This window comes from Sciurus carolinensis, chromosome 1, assembly GCF_902686445.1.
Source record: "Sciurus carolinensis chromosome 1, mSciCar1.2, whole genome shotgun sequence".
In the NCBI taxonomy this organism is placed as follows: Eukaryota; Metazoa; Chordata; class Mammalia; order Rodentia; family Sciuridae; genus Sciurus; species Sciurus carolinensis.
Genome location: NC_062213.1, coordinates 117672278 through 117686301, shown reverse-complemented (window position 1 = coordinate 117686301; position 14024 = coordinate 117672278). Strand labels below are relative to the sequence as shown.

The window sequence follows — 14024 nt, the reverse complement described above, 5'->3', positions numbered from 1 at the left end:
CAATAATGTGAAAGTAAAAGAATCAAAAGGAACATTCCAAGTAATCAATCTTTGTGGTGTTTGTGTGTACGTGTGTGTGTGATTAGTCTGTGGGAAGAGACAGGTTCTATCCCTCCACCTCCATTTCTTCTTTATCCTCAGTCCCACTCCACTTTGGTACTGAGGATTGAACCTATGGGTGCTTAACCACTGAGCATACCCCCAGCTGATAAGTTGTTGAGGCTGGTTTTAAACTTGCAATACTCCTGTCTCAGCCTCCCAAGTCACTGGGATCAATTTCTTCTTTCTATATCAAAGAGATGAAGGTATTTCTTTCATAAAACTGCACAGCAGAAAAATGTTAGGCATTTATAGTTCATATTGTACTATTTCACTTGACAGTGAACAGTAACCAAACCACTTTATTCAGAAGGGACAGCAAAGCTCCTCAACGGTGCCATGTCCCTCCAAACAGACTGTGTGCTTCTCAAGTGTAGGCATTTACTATAATTCTAATACCTCTTAGAGACAAAATGAGTATATGATCACTGGCTCAAAACTTACTGAAAGATACTGATAGAACAGATTGAAAAAGTCTGAGGAAAAATGAGTCCAATGGATCTCTTTGACAACAAAATCATATCACATGGGGAAACAATTTGTAACCATGTAAACAAATATATAGGACATATAAGTATGATAATGTTAAGGTTATATGTCTCACGTTTTTAAAATTTTGCTTTGTTTTGTTTTTGTTTTTGGACAAAATGATCTATACACATGGCTCCAGAATACTTAAAAACATGAAAATATATGTACACAATCACTTTAGCAACCATGTTTTCAATTTTCTATGAAATTGCACAGACAATATTACATTTAGAACACAACCCAGTGAGCGAAATACATTATGTGCAGGTAGTATCAATATATTAATAGTAGCTATTTGTCCCAATTCACTTATAATCCTATAATATAGATAACAACCTGATGTTAGTGGTAATAAAGCCAAACTGTTCTGTGTTAAGATAATATTCTAAGCAGTGTCTAAAACTATTGTAAAAAGTAAGTGATAGCCTCAACAGCTAACATTTAATTCAAGTAGGTATTTTAAAATAACACGATTCACCAACCTGATTTGTATGCACGCTAAAGTTTGGAAAATATTTTCCAGTCTACGCTAGAACAATGATTCACAAACTGTTATGAATCAGAAATATCTGGATGACTAATTAAAACATAGCTGGCAGGTGAGATTTTTGTGTTTCTACCAATATCCCAAGTGTAGCTTATGCTTCTGGGCCACAACAAGCATTTTGAGAACCACTGCACTAGAGAGATGGATCAGTTAATTCTCGTGTACAAAAAGAAACTGAATTAAGGAAGGAAGGAAGGGAGAGAGAGAAGGAGGAATAAAGAAAGAAAGGAAACAACTGAACATGACTTATGTTCCCATGAATATTTAAATATGAAAATAAAGCATTTCAATTAACTTTGGGAAACTATTTAATGATGATATTCAAAAAAGCATTATACTAAACAGAATTTTATAAAAATATAATTCAATAAGTATTACCATTACGTTTTCTAAGAAGAATGCTTTGTAGAGACAAAAACAATAAAAATATATAACTCTCAATGTGATATAAGTATATCAGAATGTTGGAAGGAGTTTAGAAAGTGATAACTGAAGAGGGATGCAAGATTCCATTTGCAAGATGTAATTTGATAGTGAAAGATAACAGAGAAATTCTAACACATCAAATATTTAATAATTGAGAATATTTATTGTACACTAATATTTAAATAATATTCACTTCAGTAGCATGACAAAGTAATATTCATAATATTTAAGTCTTTGTTATACTTTAAAATAATGCAAAATAAGAGATGTTTATATGAAAATTCTTTGAGTTCATAAATAGAAAATGTATTCTTTCATATTTTATTTTCAACTTTGCTTTTATAGGGATTTAATCAACCTCTACATCTCAAAATGAGTTAAACTGTAAACTACGACTCTCAAAATTGTGAAAATATTTTAAAATAAAGAAAGAAAAGGAAATAATGATACTCACAGGAGGACCTTTTGGACCAGGAAATCCAACTGGACCCTGAGGTCCTTGAGGACCCTGAAAGTAAAGAGTACAGAAAACTTAATGATATGCCTGGAAAGACACACCTCCATGCCTTGTGGCTTATTTATACAGATAAAATACAAAGCAGCATACAACTTCTTCACTATAATGACAAAACTATTGTACTATGACATGATAACCAGTACTAATAGAAAAGCAAACTAGTTTTTCACTACCTAAAATTGTACATCATGTCAATGCCTGTACCTCAGGAGCACTATAAATATTTAGAGTTCATATAAAAAGCCAATAGAAACACACAGGTATCAATAAGTTCCACAGATTTTTTTACTTTGCATATTGGCTAGAAACATTCATAGAAGGAAAAGTTCAATTCAATTCCATACTTCTCCAAAAGAAAAATATGTTTAAAATTGACTCCATATATGCTCTGGCTCTAGTCAGTCACAAATACAAGGGAAAATAAGTGAATATTTCAAAATGATCATACAAGATACCTTCAATATTTGTAAACAAAATATATTTGAGAATGTCAATATCTCATTTTACTTGTATAAAAGTAAAATGGAAAAATAAAAAGAACTTTATTGTACAATTATTTACATTAACATTCAGTCTAAATATGCTTTTATAATATTATTCTTGGCTTGATAATTAACAATATTATTCAACTTTCTTATTTACATATCTTTAAAATGCATAAAGTGGATCCTATTATGATGATTGTGTTGGTGAAAGAAAAGAATCGGTAAAAGATAATTCTGTACATGCCAGAACGTAATAATTGTAGTCATAAAAAGAAGATATGCAAAATGAAAGATAATAGAAATCAAATTTATTAAGTAATACAATGGGATAGGATTTATCTATTTTCTAATCCAAATGAAGTTTACTAATGCTGGTCTTTAATAGAGTATATTCTTTTTAAACTATCAATTTAGCCTTCTCAAGGAAAATTTCATTACTATTCTTAAGGCAATGCTAGTTCTGAAATAAGCATAAGCTTTTCCTATAACCAGCATCAGATCCTGAAATCAAAAAGAATTTCAAATTTATACATATAGTTAAAAAATGTGCAACCCGAAATTAATAAAACACTGGGAAAATATGAGTAATTTATAAGTTTTTATACTACCATTAAATTATTAAAATATGATTCTTAAATATTTATAATAACTTAAGAGAACAAAATGTCTCATTTAAATAAAAAATTTTAAATAGCACTTTTAAGGTTTTATAGTACACTCAATTCCCCTAACTCAAACATATTTCCTTTATGAAATTTTGATATTTTTCAAATAAAATTCAATTTTAAATTTAAATTTCTTCAAGAAAGACATTTTCAAAATCAATATTTCAATGAAAATAAAGAACAAATGAGTCTTGCTTTATAAAATTCCACAGAAAATTTTTCACATATTTTCCTTCTACTAATCAAAAATAGTAGTCCCCATTTTCTGTGATTTCACTTTCCACAGTATTAGGTACTAGTGATCAATTAAACATAACATTCTAGAAATAAATAATTTATAGGTTTTAAATTATATTGTTTTACACATGGTGAAATTTCATCTCCTTCTGTTCAGTACCACTTGGAACATAAAACATCCCTTTGTTCATCTACTTGAAATTGCACATATTGTTGAACCCATGGCAGGTAAAGGTAAAGAGGGACTACTACAGTTTCTGGGTAAGGTAAAAAATGTTTAAAGACTCAGTGTAAATATTGTGTTGGACCCAAATATGATCACCATGTAATATATCCACTGTCTAATTAAATTTAATTTTTAGATAAATAATGAATAGTTTTTCATATTTTCAAAATATTACAAGGGGCATGCATATGCCAAAATTATTCATTTTTAATGAAAAATTCAAATTTAATTAGGTATTTTAGTTCTGTTTTATATATATATATATATATATATAAAATATATATATTTTGCTAAATCTGGTAACCTTAGACTCAATTAAATCTATTTAACTCTTCAATGACAGTCATATGTGATCTGCAAATTGTGATTTTTGAGGGATCACATTTAATTTACTAATGATGTATATGCATGTATATATATACACACACACATGCATAAACACATATACATACACATATATATACACATATCATACTTACATAGTTAAACATTAATATATTTTAAAGATAGTCACAGAAGGTGGCAAAAATAGATATTGTATCTCTAATGGTACTCCAAATTATATCACCAAACCTCCCATTAATATATTTTGAAGAAAATAAATTATAGCATTACTTCTGTAATTCTTCAAGTGTCCTTAAGACATAATGTAAAATAGCTCATGATATTTAAGAAAAATAAGGGTATATTAAGAGAAGTGTCCCTTTTAGTACAGAGAAAAAAACATAGGAAATAGGTTCTCTGTTTTTAGAAATGGAAAGCTCTCAAATTTTTGTTGAAAATGAATCTTTCCAGATTAATTTTTTAAAAAGACAAAATTACCCTTTACTTTGATCCTCAAAAATGTACTTTTCTCACTCTCAGAGTATTTTTACAATTACAAGTACTCATTCTGTTGGATCTAACAACTATTTCCAAATTAAAATGTAAATACATTGAAAGTGTATTTACAAGCTGGGGATGTGGCTCAGTGATAGACCATTTGTCTGCATATGTAAGGCCTGGGGTATGATCCCCAGCACCACAAAAAAGCAAATAAAAATACTACTAAAAAAGAAAAGATAAAGCATATTTACTTAAAAGAAACATTGTTGATCGTAAAATTCTGGGATGCATAAATAAAGCACTAAAAGAGAATATAGTGTGTGCTTTAAAAACAAAAATCAGTTGTGCTACAATTTGTTAAATTATTCTAATTTGTTTAGTGATTCGTCTAACATATTGAATGTCTTTAACCATAAAAGATATCAAATATGTTTATTATTTATCAACTCAAAAGGTGCAGGATGAATGGACTTAATTTGGGAATAATTCAGAGAGTGAGAAATGTTTGGAAAGTTTAATTTAATTAAATATGAGCCAAGGTCAGAAAGTAAGTCTAACTGAACATTTATTCTTATCCAATCAAATTTTTGTCATATATAAACACCAAGTTTCACTCACTGTTTCTTTCTCAAAATAACAAAACTACTCTTTCTCAGTTTTGAGGTGTACTTCACAGGGTGTTTGTTTTCCTTTTGCAAAAGATCCACTTTAATTTTCAAATAATAATAAATAAAATATACTAATATGACTATGTGGTACTGAAAGCAATTACAGATACTAGACAATGATTCTAATATCTTTGATTGTAATACAGATCTTAATATTTAAAATTTTGTAAGAGGAAAATATTTAAAAAAAATCTGACTCTTAAGAAAAACTGCATTTTGCCAAAAAAGTCAAACAAAGGGCATGCTTGCTCATCTGTACTTTGTTTTATTTTCTATCAGTTGAAAATCAATTTACTAAATTGTTTTTCTATTTACTGGAATAGATGTTTTGTCTTGAGTTGAATTTATATTGATTGTGGCTTAATGGCCACTGGTAGCTTACATAGTACCAGCATAATTTTGCTGCCAGCTCAGACAAATTGAGTATTAATATGGAAAACAAGACAAGTGGATGAGAGGGCATAGGTGTTTTAAGCACATTTAAAATTAAAAATTTACATTGGCTTGAGTTTAAGAGTGATATCTTAGGCCAATTACACAAATTATTTCTCTCATTTCTTTAACAAAAGAAGTTGCATAAAACCAATAAAGCTTCTATGTTGGCAGGGCAAAGTAAATTAAAGAATATAGAATTTTTTAACTCAGACTAAATTTTTTGTTGATGAATGTGTACATATATTTTTTTTTCAGAAGTATAAAACACTTGCCAAAGTACTCATTTTCATTTTAAATTATGGGACTGGATCATACGTACTCTTTCACCTGGAGGGCCAGGAGGGCCATCACCTCCCGAAGTACCCTAGTAGCAAAAAAAAAAGAAGAAAGAAAAAAGAAAAATCAGTTTTGTATCCTTGTTATGGCATCCATCCTCCAGAAAAGGAATTTGCAATAAAGATCAGCTGAAACAAGTGCCAACAATACCTTTGCACCAGGTTTCCCAGTGGGACCTCTTGCACCTCTGGAACCTCGAGGACCCTGTATATGTGAGCAAAATATGAAACTGATCTAATTCCAAGCAAATCCAAAGGCATAGAAACATTGTATTGAAAAATAAAATTCCAAATGAAAGTCATTATTTTAAATAAAAGCACTCACCGTTGGACCACGCTGACCCCGAGGGCCTGGCTTGCCAGCAACTCCCTGCCAAAGACAGTTCAGTTTCCATGTGCTGTATACTACAGTAAATTGTGGGGGTGGGGTTGAAAGATGTTTCTCATGCAAGGACATTTACAGTAGCTAGTTCAGGATAACACACTTAAATATCATACCCGTGCACCTTTCTCCCCATTGGCACCTGGAAACCCAGGAAATCCAGTGGAACCCTAAAATGACAAAAAATAACAAACAGTGAATATGATAATTAAGACTTGCTGGCCAAAAGCTGTGATTCTTTTGGAAAACAAATTCTGACACAGCTGGTAATATTTAAATGAAAATATAATTAAAATCATATATAAAATTTCAAGGAACCACATGAGCTCCACTTATATATTTGAAAATGAACTTACAATGACATCTGAAATCCTGGAAGCATTGAAAGCATGAATTAATAAAATATGTTTAGTATTTAACTTCAAAGTCAAATAATTAATAAAATATTATAACTCTTATAAAACAGCAATCCAAGGATATTTTGTGTAAAATATATTTTTAACTTAATAGTCTACATTCTTGCTTTGACGCTAGCATGACCAGTCAAACATTAAAAAAGAGGCTCTATGAAGTTGTTTTTCCTGAATTAACATTATTATATTCATATATGTATTATTTTAGCTGAATATTTATATATTTTTAGAACTGGATACGTCATATAGGCTGGTCAACTTCTTCCACGTTTTCTATTTGACCCATGAATGTGATTACCAAACAAAGCCAGGTACTAAACAATTAAATCCTATGTTTAGTATTCCAAAGACATAAATTCAAGATTTCTGCCTGCTGCACATCAGTAAGTAAGTTGTGTATATTACTTATCCTGTTTGAGTATATTTTTTTCTTTTGCAAAATGAGGTCAATAATGCATATTTTACAGATACTTTGAAAGTTATGGGAGACTGGAATAAAGGAATACAAGGTAATGAAATAATAATAATAATATATAATGCAATAATTATTTTAAAATGCAATAAATACATTAAATCATTATTCCATTTTGGTCACTAATGACAACATTTTACAGATGGAATATAATATAATCTCCAATAACCAGATTGCTCTTTTTGACCTTGTGTCTAATCCCAGATTTTTCATCTTGTCAGATATTTCTCTGATCAAGACTGAGACTCGTCTTTTCATTGAATCAAGACATACAGATCAAAGTTCAAATCATTTTATTAACTCTAAGTCCCTGGAGATGGCTGGAGGGTTTCTCAATATTTGCCTTTCCTATTTAGACCATTGTATGGATTAAGTTCAATAATGTGTAAAGTCTCTAGCTGAGACTAGTGGACATTCAAAATTTTACATGTCCTCATGCATTAATGGAAATATAACTAAATTTCTTTTGACTTGAACAAATCCTGTGCTTCTCTTAATTAACTAACTTGCACTGAACTAGCCCTAAAATAATCTTTCTCCGAGTGATAAGTGGTTCCTCTGTATGAGAATAATCTGAATTATTGTTGAAAATATGAATTGGCAAGTCATACTCCATACATATGGAAATTAAAATATACAATCCGATAGAGGGTCCATGAATCTGCTTATTCAATGTTTGGAAATCTTGGAAGTTGTTTCTTAAGCATGTACAGGAAGAGCAGGTAGTGTGAAATATTATCAATACGTGGGAGATAACTAGTTAGCTCTATTTCCATTTTGAAAATGATGAATATTACATGCTAAGCAAGTAAGTTGAATGTTACCAATTTCTTCCACAGGTGCTATTAAAGCAAATAAGGAAAATTGTATGTAAAGACCTATGGCAGTTGATGGTCAAAATAGTAATCCAAAGTATACACTGCTAAATTTATTTTTATGACCCATTTTTCAGCATATTCTGATTCATAACTTTAGAGTTAACTCCTGTTGAACCTAAAGATAATTGTTGGAAATGAAATACTGGGGGAGAAATCTCTGCTAATTACATTTTGTGAAGGACTTTCAAAGTTTTTGTTCTCTACAGAAAATCAGATAAAGTTGTATCTGGTAGAATTTTACCGTATGACTATTTCAGGAATTTGACAAGATAATATAAGAATAATTTACTTTCATTAAATTTTACTTGGGAACAAATATTTAGTTCTGTCTTGACTTGACCAGATAACTAATCATATTTATAAATACTCATTTAAGCAAATTGTTCTCATGTATCTATTTTATTTTCAATACATCTATTTTTACATCATCTCTGCCCTAGGAAATCAGTGGAAAAAACAGAGTCCAACCCACAAGTTAAGTGTATATGGGAATAGTATCTTTCTTTTCTTATATGAGGGATTATCAACAAACTACAGACTCTGTGAAAAGGCATTACCTGATTTTATACATAAGAAACGAAAACCAAAAGTGACTATAATGTCAAAGAATAATGGCAAAATTATCTCATTTAATAAAAGTGAAACTTTCAAAATTATTTCAAATGCCATTTGAATTTTAAAGCACACTATCTAGAGATAAATTTTACATTTTGAAACACTATCATCTTAAAATACAATGGTGTGACTTTTGAGTTCCCATTACGATTTACATTGCTTCTAAGACACTGTATAAATTAAAGTGTCTAATTATAGTCCTTAAACTGCTTCAAAGAGATGAGCAATCAAATTCCACTCTTACTGTAGTAAAGACTTAATTCCATTCAAAATTCATTGGCTTCCACGTAGAAAAAAAATGTGAGGCAATCTTTGATCTTTAATGTACCCATCATTTTTTGTTTTAGAAATGAGAAACCTAAAAGTTATTTGATCATAGAAAAAATTTAGTTATGTAAAAAGCAATATAAAAAATAAAAACCAAGATTTCTGACATTTAAGTTAAAGAATTAGAAATACTTGTGATTCTTCTAAAAAGAAATATTTCTCTTTAGTCATTCTGTTGCATTTTGCTAATAAAAAGAATTCAAAGAATACTAATCAAAGAAATGACTTAGAAGAAACCAAAAAAATCAGAATTTCAGATAAACTCATAAAATAAAATTGTGTTCATTCAAGAAATATTATGGCAGTTTTCTAAGTTCAAGGCAAAACAAAACAACACCACAATTGCAGTTCAGTCTAGCAAACAGATCAAGAATTCATGAAGTCATCTAATCACAGTGTAAGGCCAAATATTATGTAGCGAATGGCTTCTTAAAATATTTGTGAAAAAATGTTGACATTTGAAAGGACGGTAACTGACAGAGCAATATATTAGAGATAATATTTAAAAGGTCAAAATAATTAGTCAAAAATTTCAATGTACTGAAAAACTTTTAAATGATACTTGTATTATTTTTAAATCACAAATGGTATGAGTCATTTTAGAAGAGTTCAAAATATTATATGAGCTTCTTATGAAAAACTATGAGACAAAACATGACAAGCCTAAAATTGTGTCACTACTAGGCAATAAGGGACACAATTACATGACGTCCACCTTTTGTTAGGGGAGGGGCATTTCTGTCTCACCCTGGTTATATATGAAATTATTAACAAATATATGTTTGAGGATATTATACAACCAGGATTTTCCTTATCTACTCTTATGTATTATGTGTAAATGTGTCCTACTGTGATATATAGGGAGATAGATTAATAAAGATACTCTCATCTACATATAGTTAAAAGAATAGAATGAACCCTCTAATATTAAAAATCAATATTTGTGTATTAATTAATTTAACTATCTTAATGTACCTAGTCAATGCAGCAAGTATAGCCTTAATAAAATTGCATAGTTAGCTGGAGAAAAATTAGTACTTGAGATAACACAATTTTAAAACCATCTTTTTTCCATAAAATAAGTGTATTTCGAATACTCAAAAACAGGATTCATGGGTATACTGGGGTTAACAGTGACCACCCTACCCCCCACAAGAAAATAGATATATGCATGTCCAAAATCTGAAATCTGTAAATGCTACCTTATTTGGAAGGGGGGAAAAATGTCTGGTCATCCTCAAATGAAATTAAGGATCTTGAAAGGAGATTGTCCTGAATTATCCAAGTGATTCTTAAATCTAATGACAAATATCCTTATAAGACACCAAAGTAAAGAAACAGACAAGCAGGAAAAAAGACCATGTAAAAAATGGGCAGAGACTGGAGACATGCTGGCATAAGCCAAGGGATACCCAGAGCCACTAGGAGCTGGGAGAGGCCAGGACACATTCTTCCCTAGAAGCTTGATAGGGAGTGTGGCCCTGTGCATATCTCGACTTCAGACTTTCGGCCTCCACAATGTGGAGAAAGTAAATTTCCGTGGTTGTAGGTCAGAGTTTCTGTGATTTGTTATGGCTGTCCTGGGAAACAAATACTGGTGAAAATGAGGTCAACAGGGTGTATGAAAGATGTATTACAACTCTATAAAAGAAATCCAGTGGCAACTCAAGCCTGCAGAGCAAAGAAATGAAATCAAAAGCTGTCGTCTATCACATGTCATCCACTTGATGACTTTGATATAGTCTAATGTTCCTCCTTGGAAGAGTCTTTATTCCAAACACAAGGAAGTAGCCAACGATGCCTTCCTTCAATGATGCTAGGTCCTAGAATCCTTCAATCCATGTTCCCTCTAAGATCCATGCACTCCAGAGCCCACATACCCCGATTGTTGCTTGTGGAATCATATTTTATATTCCCATCTCCTCTCTGCTACCAACTGTGAGATAATCAAAGGTGATCAATATTAAGTGCTTTCATAACATGTTGATAAACTACAAAACTCAAGCTAATATTTTACCTTAGGACCTTGTCTTCCTGGATATCCTGGCAATCCTGGAACTCCAAGTTTCCCCTAAAGTTTAAAAAAAAAAAAAAAGTAGAATTACACTTCAGTGAAAATTTTAATCAGTTTTATAAATATTAGAACCACATATTTGTACATCTAAAGAAAGATTTTAAAGTGTTTATTGTATTTTATTTACATCACATTTCTTCATTTCCATAGGAAAAGGAAATTGTGGCTTTTGACATGTTTTTGATACTTTAATGTTGCCTAATTTAACCTCTATTGTGTGAGGGATAAGACCTTCTTTGGGGACATAGAATCCTAGCTAAAGAAAGTTGTTACCTTTTGTGAACTCTCAGGCATAACCAAAAAAATAAATAAACAAACAACAACAACAAAACAATGGTTAGGCTTTTTCAACATTAAATATTCTTTCAAGATAGTTCATGATGTTGGAGCTACATTCAGATCATATTGCTCCAGCAGAAACAAATCTTTCCAGTAAAATTATTTAATTTTTCACAACCTAAATATATAGCAAGTGAGGAAGTTATTTAACTTTTTCTCAATAAGTAAAGTATGAATAAATACATTAAGATATTATGAATTAAATTTTGAGCAATTTTTTAATTTATTCAAATATTGGATAAACCTGGTTAATAAATTTGTTACACAATGAGGGTGATAACTAATAATGATGACTTTTGTGGAGAGTTACTTCTTTCTAGTGGGCACCCGCATATGCAACTATTTTATATTGGTACAAAGAGGTTATGATCCAATCTGTAATTGCTAAAATATAGTATAAATCATAAAGAATTCTAACAATGTGCAACAAATAATAAAAGGCTTCAAAAGTCATTCTAAAAAATTAGGACCTGAAATTACTTAATAAACAAATCATTAATAAGAAAATAAAAAAAGAATGATAAATGAATAAAATGTGGAATTTTACTGTACATCATTTTCTATAATAAGATACTTATAAAGGCATACGTAATATACAAAATATTATGCACTGATGTCTTAAACATTAGCAAGACTGAAGTGTCATTTCCAATGTACACTTAAAAAAATAATGGAAATAAACCATTTTGTATTGCATTGTACAAGTATTATTAAAGAATGAGCAGAACTTCATGAACAAAATTAACATTTTACTGTATAAAGCAAGGCAAGAAATTAAGAACATAGTTGATGACCTCATTATTATAGATTGAACTAAAGAGTTGATGGAGTTATGATTAACATTGCATAGATAAGCAGTCTTCAGATAGAAAATATGCAAACAAGCCCTAAGAAGCATACTAATAATGATGTCCCCTTGGATACATTACGTTCTCATAGCTTGTTTTACTCCATTGATTTCAAGGTTAATGAAATTCTCTAATTATGATCACAAAACTATCTATGTTCTATGCTAATTACTACATTAGAATGTATACTCTTACTCATTTTAGAATCATTTTAAAATAAATCCAGGCAGAATATGTGTTTATTTTTTCAATATGGTGACAGACAACTCCAACAAATGCATATAGACTTAGGAAGTGTTAAAGATGAAGAACTGTGAGGTAACAGAAACTGCTGATACCTCAGACACATAAGAGAATCGGGTGGAGAAAAGAGCAAAGTCCCAGGTTAATCCTTGAACTGTGGGCAACTCAGCACTTAAGTAGAGGGGTGTAACAGTCTGGTGAGCCCTTGTCTTCTCCCTATCTTTTCCTTGCATTGCGCAAACACAATGTTTTTCATCAATTCACACATGGCAAATTTTTTAAAATGGGAAACGGTAGAATTGTCATATCAGATGATTGCCAATGATATGAAGAAATTTTTTTTATTTGAATAGTTACAATCTTCACATAATACTGTAACACATTTTCCTTCTGGATCGGATGATATAGAGGTGAAAATATTAGAGCTTTCTCAAAGCATGGAACTTCTTTATCTTATAGAATAACAGGCATGCTTATTATAGAAAATATAGACGTATGTATGTATAAAAATAGAGAAATCATTTAAATTTCACCACCAGGATCTAAACATATTTGCTTTAGTGTGCATAATGGGATAATATTTACCATAGATATTTCTAGCTAGTTTTTTCTTTTCAATTTAACTTCATGGAATATTTTTAAAAGTTAATCTTCACTAAATGGTCCTGAGATATAATTTTAACATTGCCTCATGTTACATTTAAATGTAAATGCAGTGATTGCAAATATTTTTCATACATACATTGTTTCTCAGAACAATGAATATCGGAATTTTCTAGGTATGTTTCAAACTGCAAGAGATGCTTGTGTCAACCTGAATTAAAATTTCTTGAAAATAGGTCTGAAAATAAATATTTTTAAAAATACTTATCCAGTGAAAATATATGGTTAAAAATATTGTATATTTTGGTTTGAGATATAAAAATGATTCTACTTGATCCAAAAAAATAAGCAGAGAACGTCTTTTATTGACTCTTTCATCCTTTTTTCATTCTTAATTTCTCAGCATCTAATGTGGAAGAGTTGATCCTGTATGGCTGAGGAGAGCAGAGGGATCAAGAAAATAAGCATGAGTGAAAAGAGATAAATGTGCTCTTGCGGGGGCGTCCGGAATTCCATCCAGTGCTTGACAAAGATCCTCTGGAGGATGATTGCAAAGGCTCATCCTAAAAGGAATTGCCGGATGTTTTGCTCCGAAGCATGGTGTTTTCTCTGATAATATATTACTCATTTCAGTCTGAACGGATTGCTTAAGGGGATGAAGGGAATACAACAAAAATTCCAGAAAATATTACCTACAATCTGAAAAACAATGGGTCTTTACCACTAACAAAATTAAAAACAATTTTGCAACCGTACAATGAGTCCCTGAAAGCCTCTGGAGAAAATAGTTGTAGATCTGCCTTTGTCTCCAACAGGCTGGTTAAATTTTAACGA

At 30.6% G+C, this 14024-nt stretch overlaps 1 protein-coding gene across 4 annotated transcripts in view; it reads right to left on the bottom strand.

Annotated features, from left to right (window-relative positions):
* The window catches only part of Col11a1 (collagen type XI alpha 1 chain), a 215792-nt gene that overhangs the window by 82747 nt on the left and 119021 nt on the right, over positions 1–14024 (bottom strand). For all 4 annotated transcript variants that reach the window (XM_047566809.1, XM_047566801.1, XM_047566819.1 and 1 more), the window contains 6 exons: positions 11101–11154; positions 6495–6548; positions 6322–6366; positions 6148–6201; positions 5981–6025; positions 2058–2111 (listed from right to left, as the gene is read on the bottom strand). In XM_047566809.1, the coding sequence (XP_047422765.1) occupies positions 2058–2111; positions 5981–6025; positions 6148–6201; positions 6322–6366; positions 6495–6548; positions 11101–11154 (306 nt within the window). The remainder of the gene's footprint in view (positions 1–2057; positions 2112–5980; positions 6026–6147; positions 6202–6321; positions 6367–6494; positions 6549–11100; positions 11155–14024) is intronic.